Genomic DNA, 16,438 nt, shown 5'->3' on the forward strand with positions numbered 1-16,438 from the left:
ATGAAGCCAGTTTTTTTTTTCTTATAAACAAATCACCATTTCTTGGTTCAAAACTGACATCTTTTATGAAAATTACCATATCACATATTTGTAAGATGACAAGGAGTAACTCATCTTCAAAGTGCAAGTAAGTCTATTTACAACCACAAAAAAGGCAATGATGAGGAGAAAAGGATTTTTAAAAAATATACAAAGATTAAAAACATTTGGGATGCAAAATTAAACAATTTTTTGGTTAGAGGATAAAAGAGAAAAGTGATTGAATTACAGATGCTGATTTCAGCTATACATACTATATAATGAAATCCAAGATCTTTAACAGCTTGCTTGCATTTTTTCCTACTTACATAATGCTCTGGAAATTTCTGGTAGAAATTACAGTGTCTCAAAGAGAGAAATACACACTAAGCATGTCTTGCTACTTCATGGATGTCATAAGACCCATTTGTGGATTAGAGTTGGTGTAAAACGCCATTGCCTTGAGTTGAAAAATGAATACTGTAAAAGCTCAATACAAATCCTCCAAAGCACATGCACTTCTAAGTCTTTTGGTAATTACATTCATATTTAAGCATAACCAAAATAAAAAAGAAAACTGAAAAATTTCCCTTTTCTCTATTCCCTATGCCTCGTAGGCTTCTCCAGTTGATAGGGTCAATTTTTAGAGTTAAAAGGGTTCTTCAAGATTGAGTCTAGTCCACCACCCTTATATAGGGTAAATGATTTCCCAAGATCATGCAGCACGTTAATGGCAAAACCAAGACTAGAAATCAGGTCTTGATTTCCAGTCAAATATGCTTTCTAGCATATCATGCTACCTCTTTTTACAGTATGAGTCACTATAAATACCTGATGAACAAATGTACAATTACAAATGCTGACAGAGCCAAAATGTTTCTAAGACTTGCAGAGGATTACTGCAAAGAATTGATGGAGAGAAAAAGTTTTCCCCCGCCCACCAAAAATATCAAGCACCATCAACTAAATGTTTCTTTGCTGAGTCAGCACTCTCAGACATAGTAGTCCTCGTAAACTTTATGTCAGCCTGAGGATTGTGTACCTGGTGAAACCTGGGCCCTAAACACAATGTCAGTTTCTAAAGTGTAAAGACAGAGGCGCAAAAAAAAAAAAAAAAAAAAAAAAAGGAAAAAGGTAGGAAAAAGGTAGGAAAAAGAAAGAAACAGATCTAAAGAATCCACTTGGGCTTAGAGATGAGATGTTAAAAAATAAAAAAAAAGGAGAAAAAAAAAAAAAAAAAAAAAAAAAAAAGGAAAAAGGTAGGAAAAAGGTAGGAAAAAGAAAGAAACAGATCTAAAGAATCCACTTGGGCTTAGAGATGGGCATTCCAGCATATGGTTAATTATTTATATCTAAAAACATTTTTTAGAACCTTTTCCATAACCTCATTTTACCTAATCTGTTATTTGGCTACTTAAGAATTAAAATAAAGGTATCAAAGACAATGGTGGTCCTTTTTTTCTTTTGTTTTAAACTGTGAGACTATTTGAGACAAACTAAATTCTATGAAAAATATGTTAAATGGCAAAATTGTGATACTTTTCTTAATCTGATTCTAATGTATTACCACCAAGAAATTTTTTAAATCAGTACTTCATGGGGCTGTTACCATCTTGAAATTTATTCCAACTGTGGTTAAAGAAAACAGACTGATGCACCACATATGCAGAATTCAGTAAAGAAGCTCAAATGCCTTTTAAAAAAACAGTGCTGTGTATTTATTTAATAAAAGGGCATATTTATTTATGTTTACAAACAAGTTTCAAAAACAAAAGGAAAACATATATGCTCTTCTACTTATTAACCTTTTTCAAAATGCCAACAGCCCTCATGCTGTATAAAGGTTTCTAAGGATTTATTAGAAAAATCAATACAGTTCACTCACAGTTCACCAAGACATCACTGAACATATTTAGACAAAAACAAAAAGGACTAAGGTTCTCTTATAGTTTGATAGTTTGATTTAATTTGATTTGCCTGAAATAACAAAAGCATTTCAAGCATCTTTCATTATGTAGTTGATGTCCTGCATTAAACAATCTACTAAATTCTGAACAAAAAGTTATTAGCAAGTTTTCAAAAATTTTAAAAATTAAACAGTTGTCTCAAAACCATTAAGTAGTAAATGTATTTAAGAAACTAATTAGGACAGATGCCATAACTTCATTAGAACACCACTGCTCATGTTTTTTAGTTTTCTTTTTTTTTAAACAAAGCATTAGTGTTATCTATTTGGCTATTAGTATTAGCAATTTATCTACAATATTTAACAAGGTATTTGTAGGCAAAAATTTAGTACAGTTTCGATAGAAACACCCCCCTTTTTTTTCCTGAAAATACAGCAGTATTTGAAGGACTAATTTTTCTCTGCATCAGTTGTAAGGAAGCTTCCCATCTATGAACAGGAACAAAAAAAGTATCTACAAACCTTGTAAACAGATCTGTATCATTTATAAACATAAATAATCCAAATTATTAACAGCCAACAGCAGAAATTAAAATATCACTTCAATGATCCAGGGCTCCTTGTCTTGCCCAACTTTACTCCTCCCTCTTTCCCATCAAGGACTGAGATAAACTAAAGCTCTGCTAATACACTGTTCAGGACCATTTCTGGGTACTACTGATGATCCACGGGTCACTTATGCTGAGTTACTGTTTATCTGTCAGTTCATTTCTCCCACCCCCCAAAAAGCACCCTCAGTCTGGCAGAAAGCTTTGCTTTTTTTTAAAAAAATAAATCTACATTCGTACAAGTGTATCTTCTGTTGAAGTCCAAAGACAAGAATTCTATCTTGTCTGTCACAATATGTGAAAAGACCCAGTTTCTATTTGTTTCTTTACAATGCAGCTAGTGTGTTAACATTCAGCTTACAATCAGAGTGATGTTTCCAAACTATGTAGTGGGCTTCCTGGGGATGAAGAGGTAGCAGACTTGTTCATTTCTATTGTAAGGTGAATTCCGCTGTCAACAGCATTGTTATTTTTGTTGGGAGAGGGTGGAGGACTGGAGTTACGTTTTGTAGGAGCATCATCTTCAGCATCAGTGTCATCAATAAGGGGGATATGAGGCTCTGAATCTTCTATCCTAAACTCGGGATGTGTCATAAAGTTGTGAATAGAACTTCTTGATTCCGGTTTTTCTAACCCTTCATATAAAGAACTACGAAATGCATTCACCACTCGAATCTGTAAATGCCAGAAAACACAGAAAGATGTCAGTACACTACTAACCTAACTTAAAAATGGTTCATTTATGAGTCTGAATCCACAAACAGCTAGGTATGAGTGAATCATATTTGCATGTAATGCAGTGGAACTTGCAATACACTGTAAAAAAATGAATATTTTAGTAGGACACTACAGAACAACAAAACCACATATTCTAAGAATTAAGAGGTACAGAATTCAAAGTAATACTAAGAAAATCTTGTCACTGGCTAAAAATTTAATAGCCATTTTATAGGATTATTTTTCCCTATGAAAACGGAAACCAAAAAACAGAACAAAAATGTAAGCATACACAAGCTTAGCTGACTTTAATAAAAAAAAAAATTATGAAAACAATTCAAAAAAGTTAAACAAGTCAAGCACAAAGGATTACTATTTATCATGCTAGGAATTAGGGTGTCACTGACTATGAAAAAGCCAAGCAAATAGAAGCCAAATGCCACAATGAATTCACATCTACCCCACTATTTCCTCAGTTAAAAAATAAGGACAAAACCCAAATAAAGATCTATAAAATGCCATTAAACAGCTATAAATATTTGAGTATATGCCATTTATCTATAGTGTTAGTGTTTTTCTCTATAACAGAGTAAACTTAAATCAATACTATAGTTCTTGGTAAAGAATAAATTAAAGAATAGAAAAAGAAAAACCTCTGGGTTCTTATGTAAAAATCTTACCAAAGAGAAGACAGAAATTTTTTAAGTTTTCTAGTATTTTCACCCCTAAACATATGGCCCAATAATTTACCTTCCTTCTCAGAAGTTGCCTATATAAATAAAAAAGAGGTTAATAGGTAATTCACATTCAAAAGCATCATTGCATACATTGACAGGAGCTCTCATTTACCCAGTGTCATTCAGATGAAAACAAAAAAAAGAAAGAAAGAAACAGAAATCCACATAGTTGAGCATTTACCACATAGTTATTCACATATAGTGATTGTTTTTGCTTTGATTCTAATGAATCCTGCTTACTAATGGAGAGAAGAATATTAAGAGAACAATGAGGCTGGCTGATGGCAGAGTGGTGAAATTTAAAGCTCTATACAGCTGACCAATATGGGAGGGTTCCAGGAATGTAGCTGGAGACCCCGCCTGCCCCCCCCCATATGCTGGGCACGCATATGCTCATGATTCAGGGCTAGCTGGAGGTGGAGGTGGATTATGACAATGAGAGCCTGCTGGCAGTGCTGTTTCTCTTTTATGGAGGAAACAGCTATATATATAAAGCTGCAATCTTTTCTCCTCTTAGGATTTTGGGCATGCACATAACTATGCCCAGCGTGGTTTTCAAGCTGCCAGGTCTGGAACCTAAACCATGATTGACCATGTGAGAATCCAGAATCTTAAACACCACTCTACCTGCTAGCCCCTAGACATCTGAATGCATTTGGTTTTTTTTAAATGTGATGTATGGTTTAGGGCAACATCCCTACTTCTGATTATAGCCTCATCGCTCCTAAAGTTGACTTCACTGATTTAGCAAATCCCTGTCTATAAGCTGTGTTAGTCCCTATCAACTTAGTCCGTTACACAGAGAGAACAGCACAGTTAAGTGAAAAAGAGAGAAGTAAAATGCCTGGGTGTGAATTTCAGCTCTGTAACTTACTAGCTAAGGAATCCTGTCAAACAGGTTTATTCAACTATAAAATAGGAAAAAATAATGGTACCTAACTTAAGGGGTTATAATGAGATTAAATTAGTACAATACAGGCTAAGAGTACTGTTAGCTCACAAATCTCAATGCCAGGATGTTCAAACTTGGAGCAGTAAGCATATACTCTATAGTCTTGCTCCTTCATTACATGCTATTTTATAAATCTCTTGAGCATTAGTTTGAACTGTGCAGGTCTACTTATATGAGGATATTTCTCCAAAAATGGTGTGTAAACACATTTTCTCTTAGGATTTTGTATAATATTTTTTTCTCTAGTTCACTTTATGGTAAGAATACAGATATAATACATGCAACATAATATACATGTTAACTGCCTATGTTATTGGTCAGGCTTATGGTCAACTGTAGGCTATTCCTAGCTAAGTCTTTGAAGAATCAAAAACATACATGCATTTTTGACTATGTGAAGATTGGTGTCCCTAATCTCCATGTTGCTCAAGAATCAATTGTATTTTCTTCACGTCTACTTCCTTAACTAGTCTATTTTGGTGAAAACAAAACAAAACAAAACGTGCATAGGTTTTTCCATGAACCTTCTGAAGAACACTTGTATTTACAGACTAGCTGATACATCTTACTCGACAAAAGACCGCCCATTTTTGAAGTTTGTATTAATTATTACTTTCTAAAAAGATTTATCAATTTCTTCCATGAAAAAGATGGAGACAGACAGAGACAGAGTGAGAGAAGAAGAGGGAGAATGATAGGGTCTCAATAGGATCCTCAAGCAGTGATGCACCCTCAGCTTTGACCTGCCTAAATCATGGGCATGCATATGCCCTTTGTGTTCAGTGGGATGCCCAGACATAAACTCAGAACTTTTCCAGGTGCATCAGTCTCAAAGAGCACTGCATTATCACTGCACCATGGTCTTGTCCCCATCATTACTGACACTATGTGCACTAACTTAAAGAACTGCAGTAGTAAAGTAACAGATACTTGGATATCAAATTTCCTTAAAGGGAGAATCACCTTTGTGATATATATTTAGAACAGGAGTTGGCAAACTTCTCCAATACCTTGTCAGATGATAAATATTCTAGCTTTTGTGAGCCACATAATCTCTGTCAGAACAATTCAACACTGGCCTTGCAGGCAAAAGGTGCCAAAGATAATACTTAAATGAATGGGTATGGCTGTATTGCAATAAAAATATATTTTCAAAAACAGGCAGTAGGCCAGATTTGGTCCATAGGCTTTAGTTTTATGACCCTTCTTCCAGAATACCAAATTTATTCTTGATATCTCCTTGCGAGAAAGGCTTAGCTATCCATTCAGCAAAATGATTAATTAATGGTGAAGACAGGTATTAGAGTGATATATTTTATAAGAAAAACTTCTACAGTTTTTCTTTAGAGATCCTTCAAGTCTAGTATTTGTGACAAAGTTGAAATGGATTATTATTTCCACTCATTTAGCAAAGCAAGGACTCCAATGAAGAGTTAAAGAAATTTGATACTAGATCTTTCTAAGACTATCCTATATTAGAGGAAAAAAAAAAAACCAAAGTAAAAATAATTTAATTAAATATATTAACCGTATTAATTAATTATCTATATTGGCTAATATTCTGTGCCACCTAAGACAAAGCTCTACTAACAAAGCTGAAAGACATTTATGGTATCAGCAATATAATTACTATAACTGTTAGTGTATAACAACTTCATTAAGAAGATATGATTCAGGTACAGGAAACCTCTTTACGTTTTTTAAAAGAATTATTTACTTAATGTTATTTATTGTTATTATCATTATTTTTCAATTTATTACGGGGCCTGTGCATTCACCAGAGAGAATGAGAGGGAAGGTAAAAAAGCAAATTGCCAGGTCTGGGACTCGAACTGTGTGGCCATATGGGAGAGTCCAATGCCTCAACCAACACAACACCTGTGGCCTACCTCGTCACATTTTAAGAACACAGGATATAGGATAAAGAAGTAAACATCTCATACCTGGATGAAGTAATAACTACAAATCTTCCTTTGCCATTCTCTTAAAATATGTTTCTACTTTCCTGAAGTACACAACATTACTCTGCTGGCCACATGGGCTTAGTCACTCAGTGGCTTTGTATATACCTACATATTAGAAAAGAGCCTTGGCAGATGTATATGCATGCATATGTCTGTCTGTCTTAAGGCAGGGTTTGTGACTGATTTGATGTATACTATAAAGCCAGGAACACAATTAGACTGAGAAATAGAGTAAATATAATATCCCTGAAATCATATACTTCTCCAAAAAATTATTTAAAATAATGCTGAAATAAGGGACTAGCAGGTAGCATAATGACTATGCTGCTGAACTCCCATGTAGTCGACCATGGTTCGAATTCCAGACCCAGCAGTTTAAACTCACGCTGGGCGTGTGCGCATGCATGTCCAAGATCTCAAGAGGAAAATAGAGCAGAAGGGATTGTGGGGTAGCCATCCCCCCTGGGGGGTGATTTCTGTCTCTGTCTTTCTTACAAGTGCACACACCCTATAGCAAAACAAACAAACAAACAAAAACCAAACAAACAAAAACAAAAACTCTCCAAAAAATAAATAAAATAAAATACTGCTGAAATAAAATTGAACAGAATACATCCTACCATTAGATAAATTTCTCAAGGAAGTTTAATATGAAGTTTGTTAATTAGTTGGAAACAATCATACAAGTCCAGAATGTAGAATACATTGTAAGACAATTAGCCTGAACTCTTAAAAAAGTCAGTGTCATGAAAAACAAAAGCAGAGAATGGATCCAAGTTAGAAACTATAGAGTAATATTACACACTGCCAACAAAACCCTCCTTGAATCCTGGATCAAAAAACCTTTAATGGGGGCCGGCAGGTGGTGCGGTGGTTAAAGGTGCTGGACTCCCACATGGCTGACTACGGTTCAAGTCCTGGACCTGGCGGCTTTCTTTTTTTATTTCCCTTTCTCTCTCACTCTGTCCCTCTCTGGTCAAATACAAATAAATAAATAAAGTTAAAAAAAAAAAAAGAAAGTGAACTAACCTTTAAAAAAAAACAACAACTTTAATGGGCATTCTGGAGACAACTGGAGAAACTTGAATGTAGGCTATCTATTATAAAATATGATCCCAACATTAAATTATTTTGAGGTAATAATATAGTATGATTAAAAATAAAATGTCTTATTCTTAGCAGGTACATGCTAAGTATTTGGGGATAAAGTACTTGACAGCTGCCACTTTCAAATGGTTCAGAAAAGAAAAAGCATATTAATAGATAAAGCAGATGTCATAAAATACAAAGTGGTCAAAAGAGGTGAAGGGCTTTCACTATGCATTCATTTTTTCAATTCATTTGTAGGTTTAAAATTTTTTCAATTTAAATTTTGAGGGAACAATTCCTTCTGGGTTTGGTTTCTTCTTGTGGCACATAAACAAGGTACTTATATTGTACTCCAGTGTCATCAATCCCTTATACTTTGTTACTCTTTCAGTACCAAACCATTATCACTGAATTCCCTTTCTCTCTCACTCTGTCCCTCTCTGGTCAAATACAAATAAATAAATAAAGTTAAAAAAAAAAAAAGAAAGTGAACTAACCTTTAAAAAAAAACAACAACTTTAATGGGCATTCTGGAGACAACTGGAGAAACTTGAATGTAGGCTATCTATTATAAAATATGATCCCAACATTAAATTATTTTGAGGTAATAATATAGTATGATTAAAAATAAAATGTCTTATTCTTAGCAGGTACATGCTAAGTATTTGGGGATAAAGTACTTGACAGCTGCCACTTTCAAATGGTTCAGAAAAGAAAAAGCATATTAATAGATAAAGCAGATGTCATAAAATACAAAGTGGTCAAAAGAGGTGAAGGGCTTTCACTATGCATTCATTTTTTCAATTCATTTGTAGGTTTAAAATTTTTTCAATTTAAATTTTGAGGGAACAATTCCTTCTGGGTTTGGTTTCTTCTTGTGGCACATAAACAAGGTACTTATATTGTACTCCAGTGTCATCAATCCCTTATACTTTGTTACTCTTTCAGTACCAAACCATTATCACTGAAACCCATTCTACTCAATGACAAATTTCATCAATGGTAAGAGGTCCTAGGAGCCAGACATAGAGTGAAATCCATAATTATAGGGACAAGAATGCAACTGACATTTTCTATACCAGGCATAAATAAGGCCAGGTAATTTATATCTACCATTTCATTTGGGGAGGTAATTTTTAAAAGGAAGATCCCTGTCATGTATGTAAATATCTTCATGTTACAAGGTCAGTTTGTTCTCAAAACACTTATCTACTCTTTGCTTTACATCATGCTGGCTCTGCTTACTATTTATGGACAAGTCATTTAGATTCCAAGGCAGTTTTCACACCTATAAAATGGGGACAGTTCTTATTACGCCTGTTTTACAACACTATTAAAAATAAAAACACCATAAAATAAAAATCACCTGAGCAAACAATGGACAAGCAATAAGTAAACAGTGTATATTATTTTTACTCTTAAGTTACCCACTCTCCAGCTTCCTGAGGTTCCTCCCATCCTTAACTGGTTGGAGACCAAATGGAAAAGAGAGGTGTCTATCTAGGACAAGGCTACCCTTAGGTATCTCAGCAGAGTTTGGGAGTGAGGTTGGGTTTATATAATGCCTCAGATATGGACCAGGACAATTTACTATGAAATCAGAAGATCCTCACTCACAATAAGATAAAAAGAACATAAGGCTTTAAAGAGTTTTTCATTTACTAAAACCTGAAAGAAAATCTGTTATTCTAGTCAATTAATGGAAATTATAATATGTGACAGTCAATAATTAGTCATATACTTCTATTATTTCTTTTAAAACATTTCTTATCTATGATGTAACTTTAAACTGGTTATATAAATGAAAAAAAAAAAAAAGCAAACAAACAAACAAACAAACCCAAGTCATAAATATGACAGAACTCTGAAGTTTATACAGGGCGTCTCTTCTTCAAAGACTTAAAAAATAAAAATAAATTAATGTAAAGCATAGCAAACAAAATTCAGGTTAAAAAGGCAAGCAACTGACTACATATACTGAGAACTTTTCTTCAAGCTACTAAATTACTTTCCAAACTGCACAGGAATAGAAGTCAAAATCCTAAATTCATTTTTAGCTTTAAAAAATGCAATTTTCTGGTTCTGTTAATCAATTTAAAATCACATGCTTCTAGAAACATGCATTATAAATGTGTTTAAAGGCATATACTCAAAAATTTATAGTAGTTTTGCAAATTCTAAGCTACAATTTGATTGCCCATTTAACTTTAAAAATTGGCACAAGAGACAAGCTCACAGATTTCTAGATAAGAAATTAGATATATCTTTGGTTGCAATTGTTCCACCTGCCATCTAGCCCTCTAAGAAATAAAACAACAACGACAACACTTTGAAGTCTCAATCCACTTTACGAAAAGAAAGCTTTATGAAAAGCCTGAACAATGAATTTAAACATTAAGGAGAAAATGAGAAACGTTAGGTGTGTGAAGTAGGAAATGTTAATTTCATGCACTTAGGAACACACACTCACACCCCACAGTAGTAGAAGCAGTAGAAGAGGAAAACACTACATGTGTAGGGGTAGAAATATTTGTTACATCATGATGCTGGCTGGCGATGGAGGGTTGCCGCCTTAGAGCCCCCTGAATGGAACTTCCACTCTGGAAAGCATTCACTACATCCATCTGCAAGGAATCAGAGATTGTGACAGCTTGCTCAGCAAGAGAGAGAGAGAACAAGAGAAAGGACCATTCCATCTATCAACATATAAAAAGTAAAGAAAAAGGCACTTTTTACAGAGCAAATAGGCAAGAGTAGCATTTTGAGATGAATGGGGGGGAAAAGCTAGAAAAAAGGAGCTTAGGGCCATATAGACACATTCTTTCATAATCAGTTAAAAGTTTCACTCATTCCAGGCACCAGTACTATTTTCCAAAAAGAATAAATTTTGTGGGTTTGGGAAGGGTACAAAGGAAGTTAAGGAGCACACTTGAACTTCCTTCCCCAGATCAAAAAGCCCTTGCTCCCATCATCCATCCTACCTCTCTACCAGGCCCATACCTGTGTTTGGATTCTGTTCAGACCTCTAAACCATAAGATCTGGCCACGCCGCAACTCCCTTTCTGCGTGATCAATCTCTTCAACATCCTCTGCTAATTCTTCCTCAGGTATTTCTTCCTTTTGTGTTCCATGGCCAGCTTCTTTTAGGAATTTTAAACGACTAGTTGGAATTGTTGAAATAAGCTACGACACAGGGGAAATAACTTAAGAAATAAATCATACAAGTACAGTTAAAATGATTGACTTCAACAAAAAACGTATTAAATGTTGTGAGAGTATCCAACTATCTTTACCAATGAAGCAATTAAATCCTGTTCGTCAGCTCTTTTCCACAGAACAACAAAAATTCTTCTCTGAGCTACACGAAAGGTTTACATTTGAAAGCTAAAGTTTTCCTGAATGAAAATTAACCTGATCACATTTTTCATATTTTTCCTTAGAACATTCAAGACATTATATGTACAATTATGCTTTGATATACACTTGATTAAATTCTTATTAATTATATTTATTTCATGTAAAATGAAAATGGCAAGTAGTTTTACTAGATGCAAAGCAAGCTGCATTTGATTAATACTGTATGAGTTGAATGAAAAAAAAAGTACCAAACCCAAAAATTCAAAGTTATACTGAAAATAGTTTTATTTACTAAATGTATGTATTTTTATGAAATGCAAACATTTAAAACTGGGTTAACAGTGACTGATAATTACATCAAATAGGAAGAGGTGCCCCAGAAAACATAAAGGATACAAAAACACCAATAGATATATATTAGCTTATAAGTCTTCTTTTTCCCAAGAGAAAAAGTAAAACTTATTGAGAGAATGAGAGTCTGGAGATCTGAAGCTGGAGGTGCTTCAGCCCAATTAGCTTATAAGTCTTAACAGCCATTCCTTAAGGAAGCTGGATTTAAATGGAGAAACAAGCATGCAGTCAGACAAAGAAGTTCCTGGAGAACTTCTAGTCCAACAAATTCATTTCACAGGGGTGAAACATGTTCAGAGACACGTGAGGTGACTTGTTCATGGAGGGAATAAGGCCCCAGGTCTCATGTCCACCCAACCCAGTCCTCTTTCTACCACAGCACAGCCATACCAAGTAATCTATAGCAGACCATAACTCAGGCCTGTTAGGTATGTGTGCTAATATTAAATCTTCTCTTTCTGAAATTAGCCAGATTTTTTGGGTGAGTTGTAGGGTTGTGTTCTATCTATGAGGGACTTCGTGAAGTGTTTAGAATATAATCAAAAACATAATGTGGACCAAGTATGGGTCCTGCTAAAAGAAGATCTCTATTAGTGAGGTTTTCAAAATGAATGTGAGAAGGGAAACCTCAGAACCTAGAACATAATTAAGAAAAGGGTAAGGTAAAAACGCGTAGAGGCTGACCAAATTCAAATAAAATCTGAAAGTTTGGCTTCAATGACTTTAGAATTGATAATAGATTAGCTCATATAAACTATACATTGTAATGTATGTTAACCTTTGTTTATGAAAATGTTAGTATAGATTCTCTGTGAGCTACTTTATACTTACGGGCTTAAAAATAACCTTGCATATATCATTACCACTTATCTTTAAATATGACCTGCATTTGTAAATAAGCTGCCTATAGTAAAGATGAGGTATATCACATTTTCAGGAATGCAATGTAAAAGTTTTTCAACCCCAATAATCTAAAATGCCATTTTCGCACACACACACCCATTCCACATACAATTGTAAACGTCAAGATTTTTCCTATGTTACATTTTGGATTAAATTATCCAACAAAATGATAAAGTAAGTATATGTTAATTTTACATTTTTATAGACTTTATCTCAAATGTAAAAACAGGCCAGAGTAAAAGATAGTTACTAGTATCCTAACCAGTTATGAATATACCATTTTTAATACTTGCTACAAAACTTGTGCTAAAAAATTAGTTAAAAACTTATTTTAGAAAGTTAAAAAACTTATGTTTATTGCAATAAAGTAATCACATTAAGCAATGTACTGAAACAAACATTAACATTAAAAAAATACATATTCCTAAATTCTATTTCTTGGCCCAAAATGGGAACTATTAAGAATCAAGTAAAAAAACTGATTAAACAAAATATGCACCAGAAAATTCAAAGTAATTTTTTTCTTTTTCTTTTTTTTTTTTTTACCTGGCCCCATAGTAATGTTCCCATTCCTAGGAATATAGACCATAGCCACTGTTCAATTGAGAGTTCTGAACAACTGAACGGTTTTCCTCCAAACTGCACAATTATAATCTGGAGAAATAATCAGGGATAAATTTATTTACATCTTTTAAATTTTAACATTCATATATTTAAAGATATATTCAAACTTATGGTCTCTAAAATACAAGGTGAACTACTATTCTAATCAAATGTATTAAGCAGTCACAGCTGAAAATAAGACACCTAAAATAGAGTATCTACCCCCAATTTTAAAAGAATGCATTTTTCATGTTTAAATCATGCTCACTAAAAACTTAAAAAATTCTCTCAATCAAAAAGGAATACCTCTTACTGTTTCCAAGATAACCTGAATATTTAGTATAATTCATTGAATAACTTTTGCATTTCACAAAATATACTATACCTCTGTGGAAAAGTTCTTATGTTATGGAAAAGTAGACAAAATGTGCAATCTTTTTTGCCCTCTTTCCTTTTTAACATTTAGATGTTAAAATAAGTAAATAAACTGTAAAAGAAAAGCAACTTCCAAAGTTCTATGAAATATAGTCTTACTCAGGTGGTGTGTCCTCAGAAATTTGCTCTCCTTATAGAAAGTGGAGCCCAATGATGTGTATAAGTAAAATTTATAATACATTGCTTATGCTTTCCTTTTTATTCTTAAGGACTTAAAACTGCATAAAAATGTTAAGTAACAATACTCATGCTCAAGTGAGTCTGACAGGCCTCTCTGATACGGTAGTTAAGTTACTAAATAATAAAATTAAAAAGAATAATTCTGGTAGTTAACATTTTAAAACTTAAAATTTCATTCTTTGTAACAAGCTCTACTTTGTTCTAATTCAAGTGACAATATTTTATTTGTCAATTCCACTGTTTCTTAAACTCAAGATCATTTATACACTTGAACAGATGAGATTCCTAACTGGTTTGTTAACAGCCCAACTGGTCTACTAACCAAATTCACAATCAGGTCATATAATGAAGGATGGGAAAAGGATGACATTAAGATGCTGGAGAAACAAATCAAATGATTAACGTAATTGGCTGATTTAGTTTCATAAGAAATCTTTCATTTTCAAGTTGAAAGAAATAAAATTGTCTAGTTACCTGGACATTTATTTCTAAGAACCAGAGACCAAATTCCCACATTTTTTTAACAAATACCTTAGATCAACATAGTAATTCAGACATCAGGAAAACACACAGAAACTATGCGTTACTGTCATGTAACTTCTAGAACCTATTTACCTATGTCTTCCATATAATAACAAAATCTGAAACTGTTTTCCAATTACTCACCTGTACCACAAAAGTTCCTAAAACAATTGTGCAGAAGATGGCATTATTAAAGATTCCTTCAAACACATTTCTTTCACCATGAATTTTCCGGGCATTTATTTCATTGAAAAGTTGCATCAGCACAAATGTATTAAAAACAATAGTATAATGTTCTGAAGGAGGAGCATGCAAAGGAGCATTTCTTCCACTATCAATATCAAAAAACTTTTCCCCTGAAAGAATGAAAAATAAGCTGTTTTGTAATTATCATACAAAATAACACTTCAAGAAAGTATGCAATAATAAATCCTACTCAAACCTTTTATTTGATGTGTAATATAGCACAGAAGGAATTGGGTGGGACCTGGGGTTATCTAGTACAACTCTCTTACTTTATAAATGAGGCAACTAAGCCCCTAAACTATGGTGATACGCTCAAGATCACATATCTAAGTAAGTGGCAGAGCCACGTAAGAAATCAGGACTCTAAGAAACAGCAGGTGGCATGGTGGCACTGGACTACCCACATGGCCGACCACTGTTCGAGTTCTAGACCCAGTGATTTCAATGTCATACTGGGCATGTGTACATGCATGCCCAAAACCCCAAGAGGAGAATTGAAGTGGGACTGGAGCGTAGCCATCCCCGCCCCCCGTGGGGGAGTGGGGAGTCATTTCTCACTTTCCCTCTCCCTGTTTTTCTACAGTGAGTGCACTCACCCTACGGCAAAAACTTAAAGAAAGAAAGAAAAAATTCAGGACACTCTTCTGCCCCTCTCCCTACTATCATATTAACTTCCCCAAATATACTAAGCAATCAACTGATAAAGAGATGATATCAAAGACAAATAAAGCCAAGAATAGAACCTAAATGCTTGAAAATTTTTACATAGAAACACCTAGAATACTAGCTTGAAACAGAAATAATCATTGAAGCTATATTAGACATTGAATTCTTACCAGCAAATAAGAGTGTAAAGACTACTACGAGTTGATAAAATGCATGTCCCAAAATATTCTTCATCATTGTGCGTGAGATGAGAGGCTTGTTTCTACCATATGGTTTCCGAAGCAAGAGAGACTCAGTGGGTGGTTCTGTTGCCAGAGCCAGAGAAGCGAGTGTATCCATTATGAGGTTTACCCACAGCATCTGTACAGCTTTAAGTGGTGAATCCTAGAAAAGATATGTTTCCTAATAGACATTCACAACTATTTAGGGACTCAGTAATTCTCAGGAAGTCTTTAGGACTTATGAACTTAACCAAATTATATTTTTATATTAATTAACCTGCAGTATTAAGTTTCGGTTTATTTAAGTGTTTACTTTTAAAAAAAGCAGATTATATACATTTTTGCTTTAAAATGAAGTGTTTAAACAAACTGTTACCTACTTGAGTAATACAGGCGCCCGTAAAAGCAACTATGACTGCTACTACATTAACAGTAAGTTGGAACTGAAGGAATTTTGAGATGCTGTCATATACATTTCGTCCCCACATAACTGCTTTAACAATGCTTGTAAAGTTATCATCTGTGAGAATAATATCAGATGCTTCTTTAGCTACATCAGTTCCAGCAATACCCTGTTTAAAAAAAGATACTGTGAATTAGACTAAAAAGTTCATAAAAAGAGAATAATATACAAGGAAAAAAAGTTTACTATTATACTTAATAAATACTGACTTAAATTTATGCTAAAAGCAGGAAATATAAGTTAGTCTCTAAGATATTGCTGCAAAAGACAACCTGGTTTAGAAGAAATCAAACATACAGAATTAAGCATTGACAATAAAATTCAAATTGAGTTAAAAATTTACAAACGAACAAAGGCATTACCCAAAAGTCATACAAAAAGTGGTATTAAAAAAAAACTCAAAGACAAAATATAAAAACTCACAAAACTCATAAAGACAAATTTCTGAAAGAAAAACCTGGAAGGCAGATAACCAAATGCTCAGAAAACTCAAGAAAGCT

At 33.8% G+C, this 16,438-nt stretch overlaps 1 protein-coding gene across 5 annotated transcripts in view; it reads right to left on the minus strand.

The window, feature by feature from the left end:
- Nucleotides 1-1,429: 1,429 nt before the first annotated feature.
- ATP2B1 (ATPase plasma membrane Ca2+ transporting 1) overlaps nucleotides 1,430-16,438 on the minus strand; it is a 129,068-nt gene continuing 114,059 nt past the window's right edge. For 3 of the 5 annotated variants that reach the window (XM_006154815.3, XM_006154814.3, XM_027774332.1), the window contains 7 exons: nucleotides 15,856-16,047; nucleotides 15,425-15,638; nucleotides 14,487-14,698; nucleotides 13,149-13,256; nucleotides 10,992-11,174; nucleotides 10,529-10,615; nucleotides 1,430-3,207 (listed from right to left, as the gene is read on the minus strand). In XM_006154815.3, coding sequence (XP_006154877.1) covers nucleotides 2,896-3,207; nucleotides 10,529-10,615; nucleotides 10,992-11,174; nucleotides 13,149-13,256; nucleotides 14,487-14,698; nucleotides 15,425-15,638; nucleotides 15,856-16,047 — 1,308 coding nt within the window. In that variant the 3' untranslated portion in view covers nucleotides 1,430-2,895. Of the gene's footprint in view, nucleotides 3,208-10,463; nucleotides 10,616-10,991; nucleotides 11,175-13,148; nucleotides 13,257-14,486; nucleotides 14,699-15,424; nucleotides 15,639-15,855; nucleotides 16,048-16,438 lie in introns of all 5 variants that reach the window. The other 2 variants (XM_014590248.2, XM_006154816.3) reach the window with 2 other exon arrangements.

Source organism: Tupaia chinensis, unplaced genomic scaffold, assembly GCF_000334495.1.
Source record: "Tupaia chinensis unplaced genomic scaffold, TupChi_1.0 Scaffold000423_1, whole genome shotgun sequence".
NCBI lineage: Eukaryota > Metazoa > Chordata > Mammalia > Scandentia > Tupaiidae > Tupaia > Tupaia belangeri.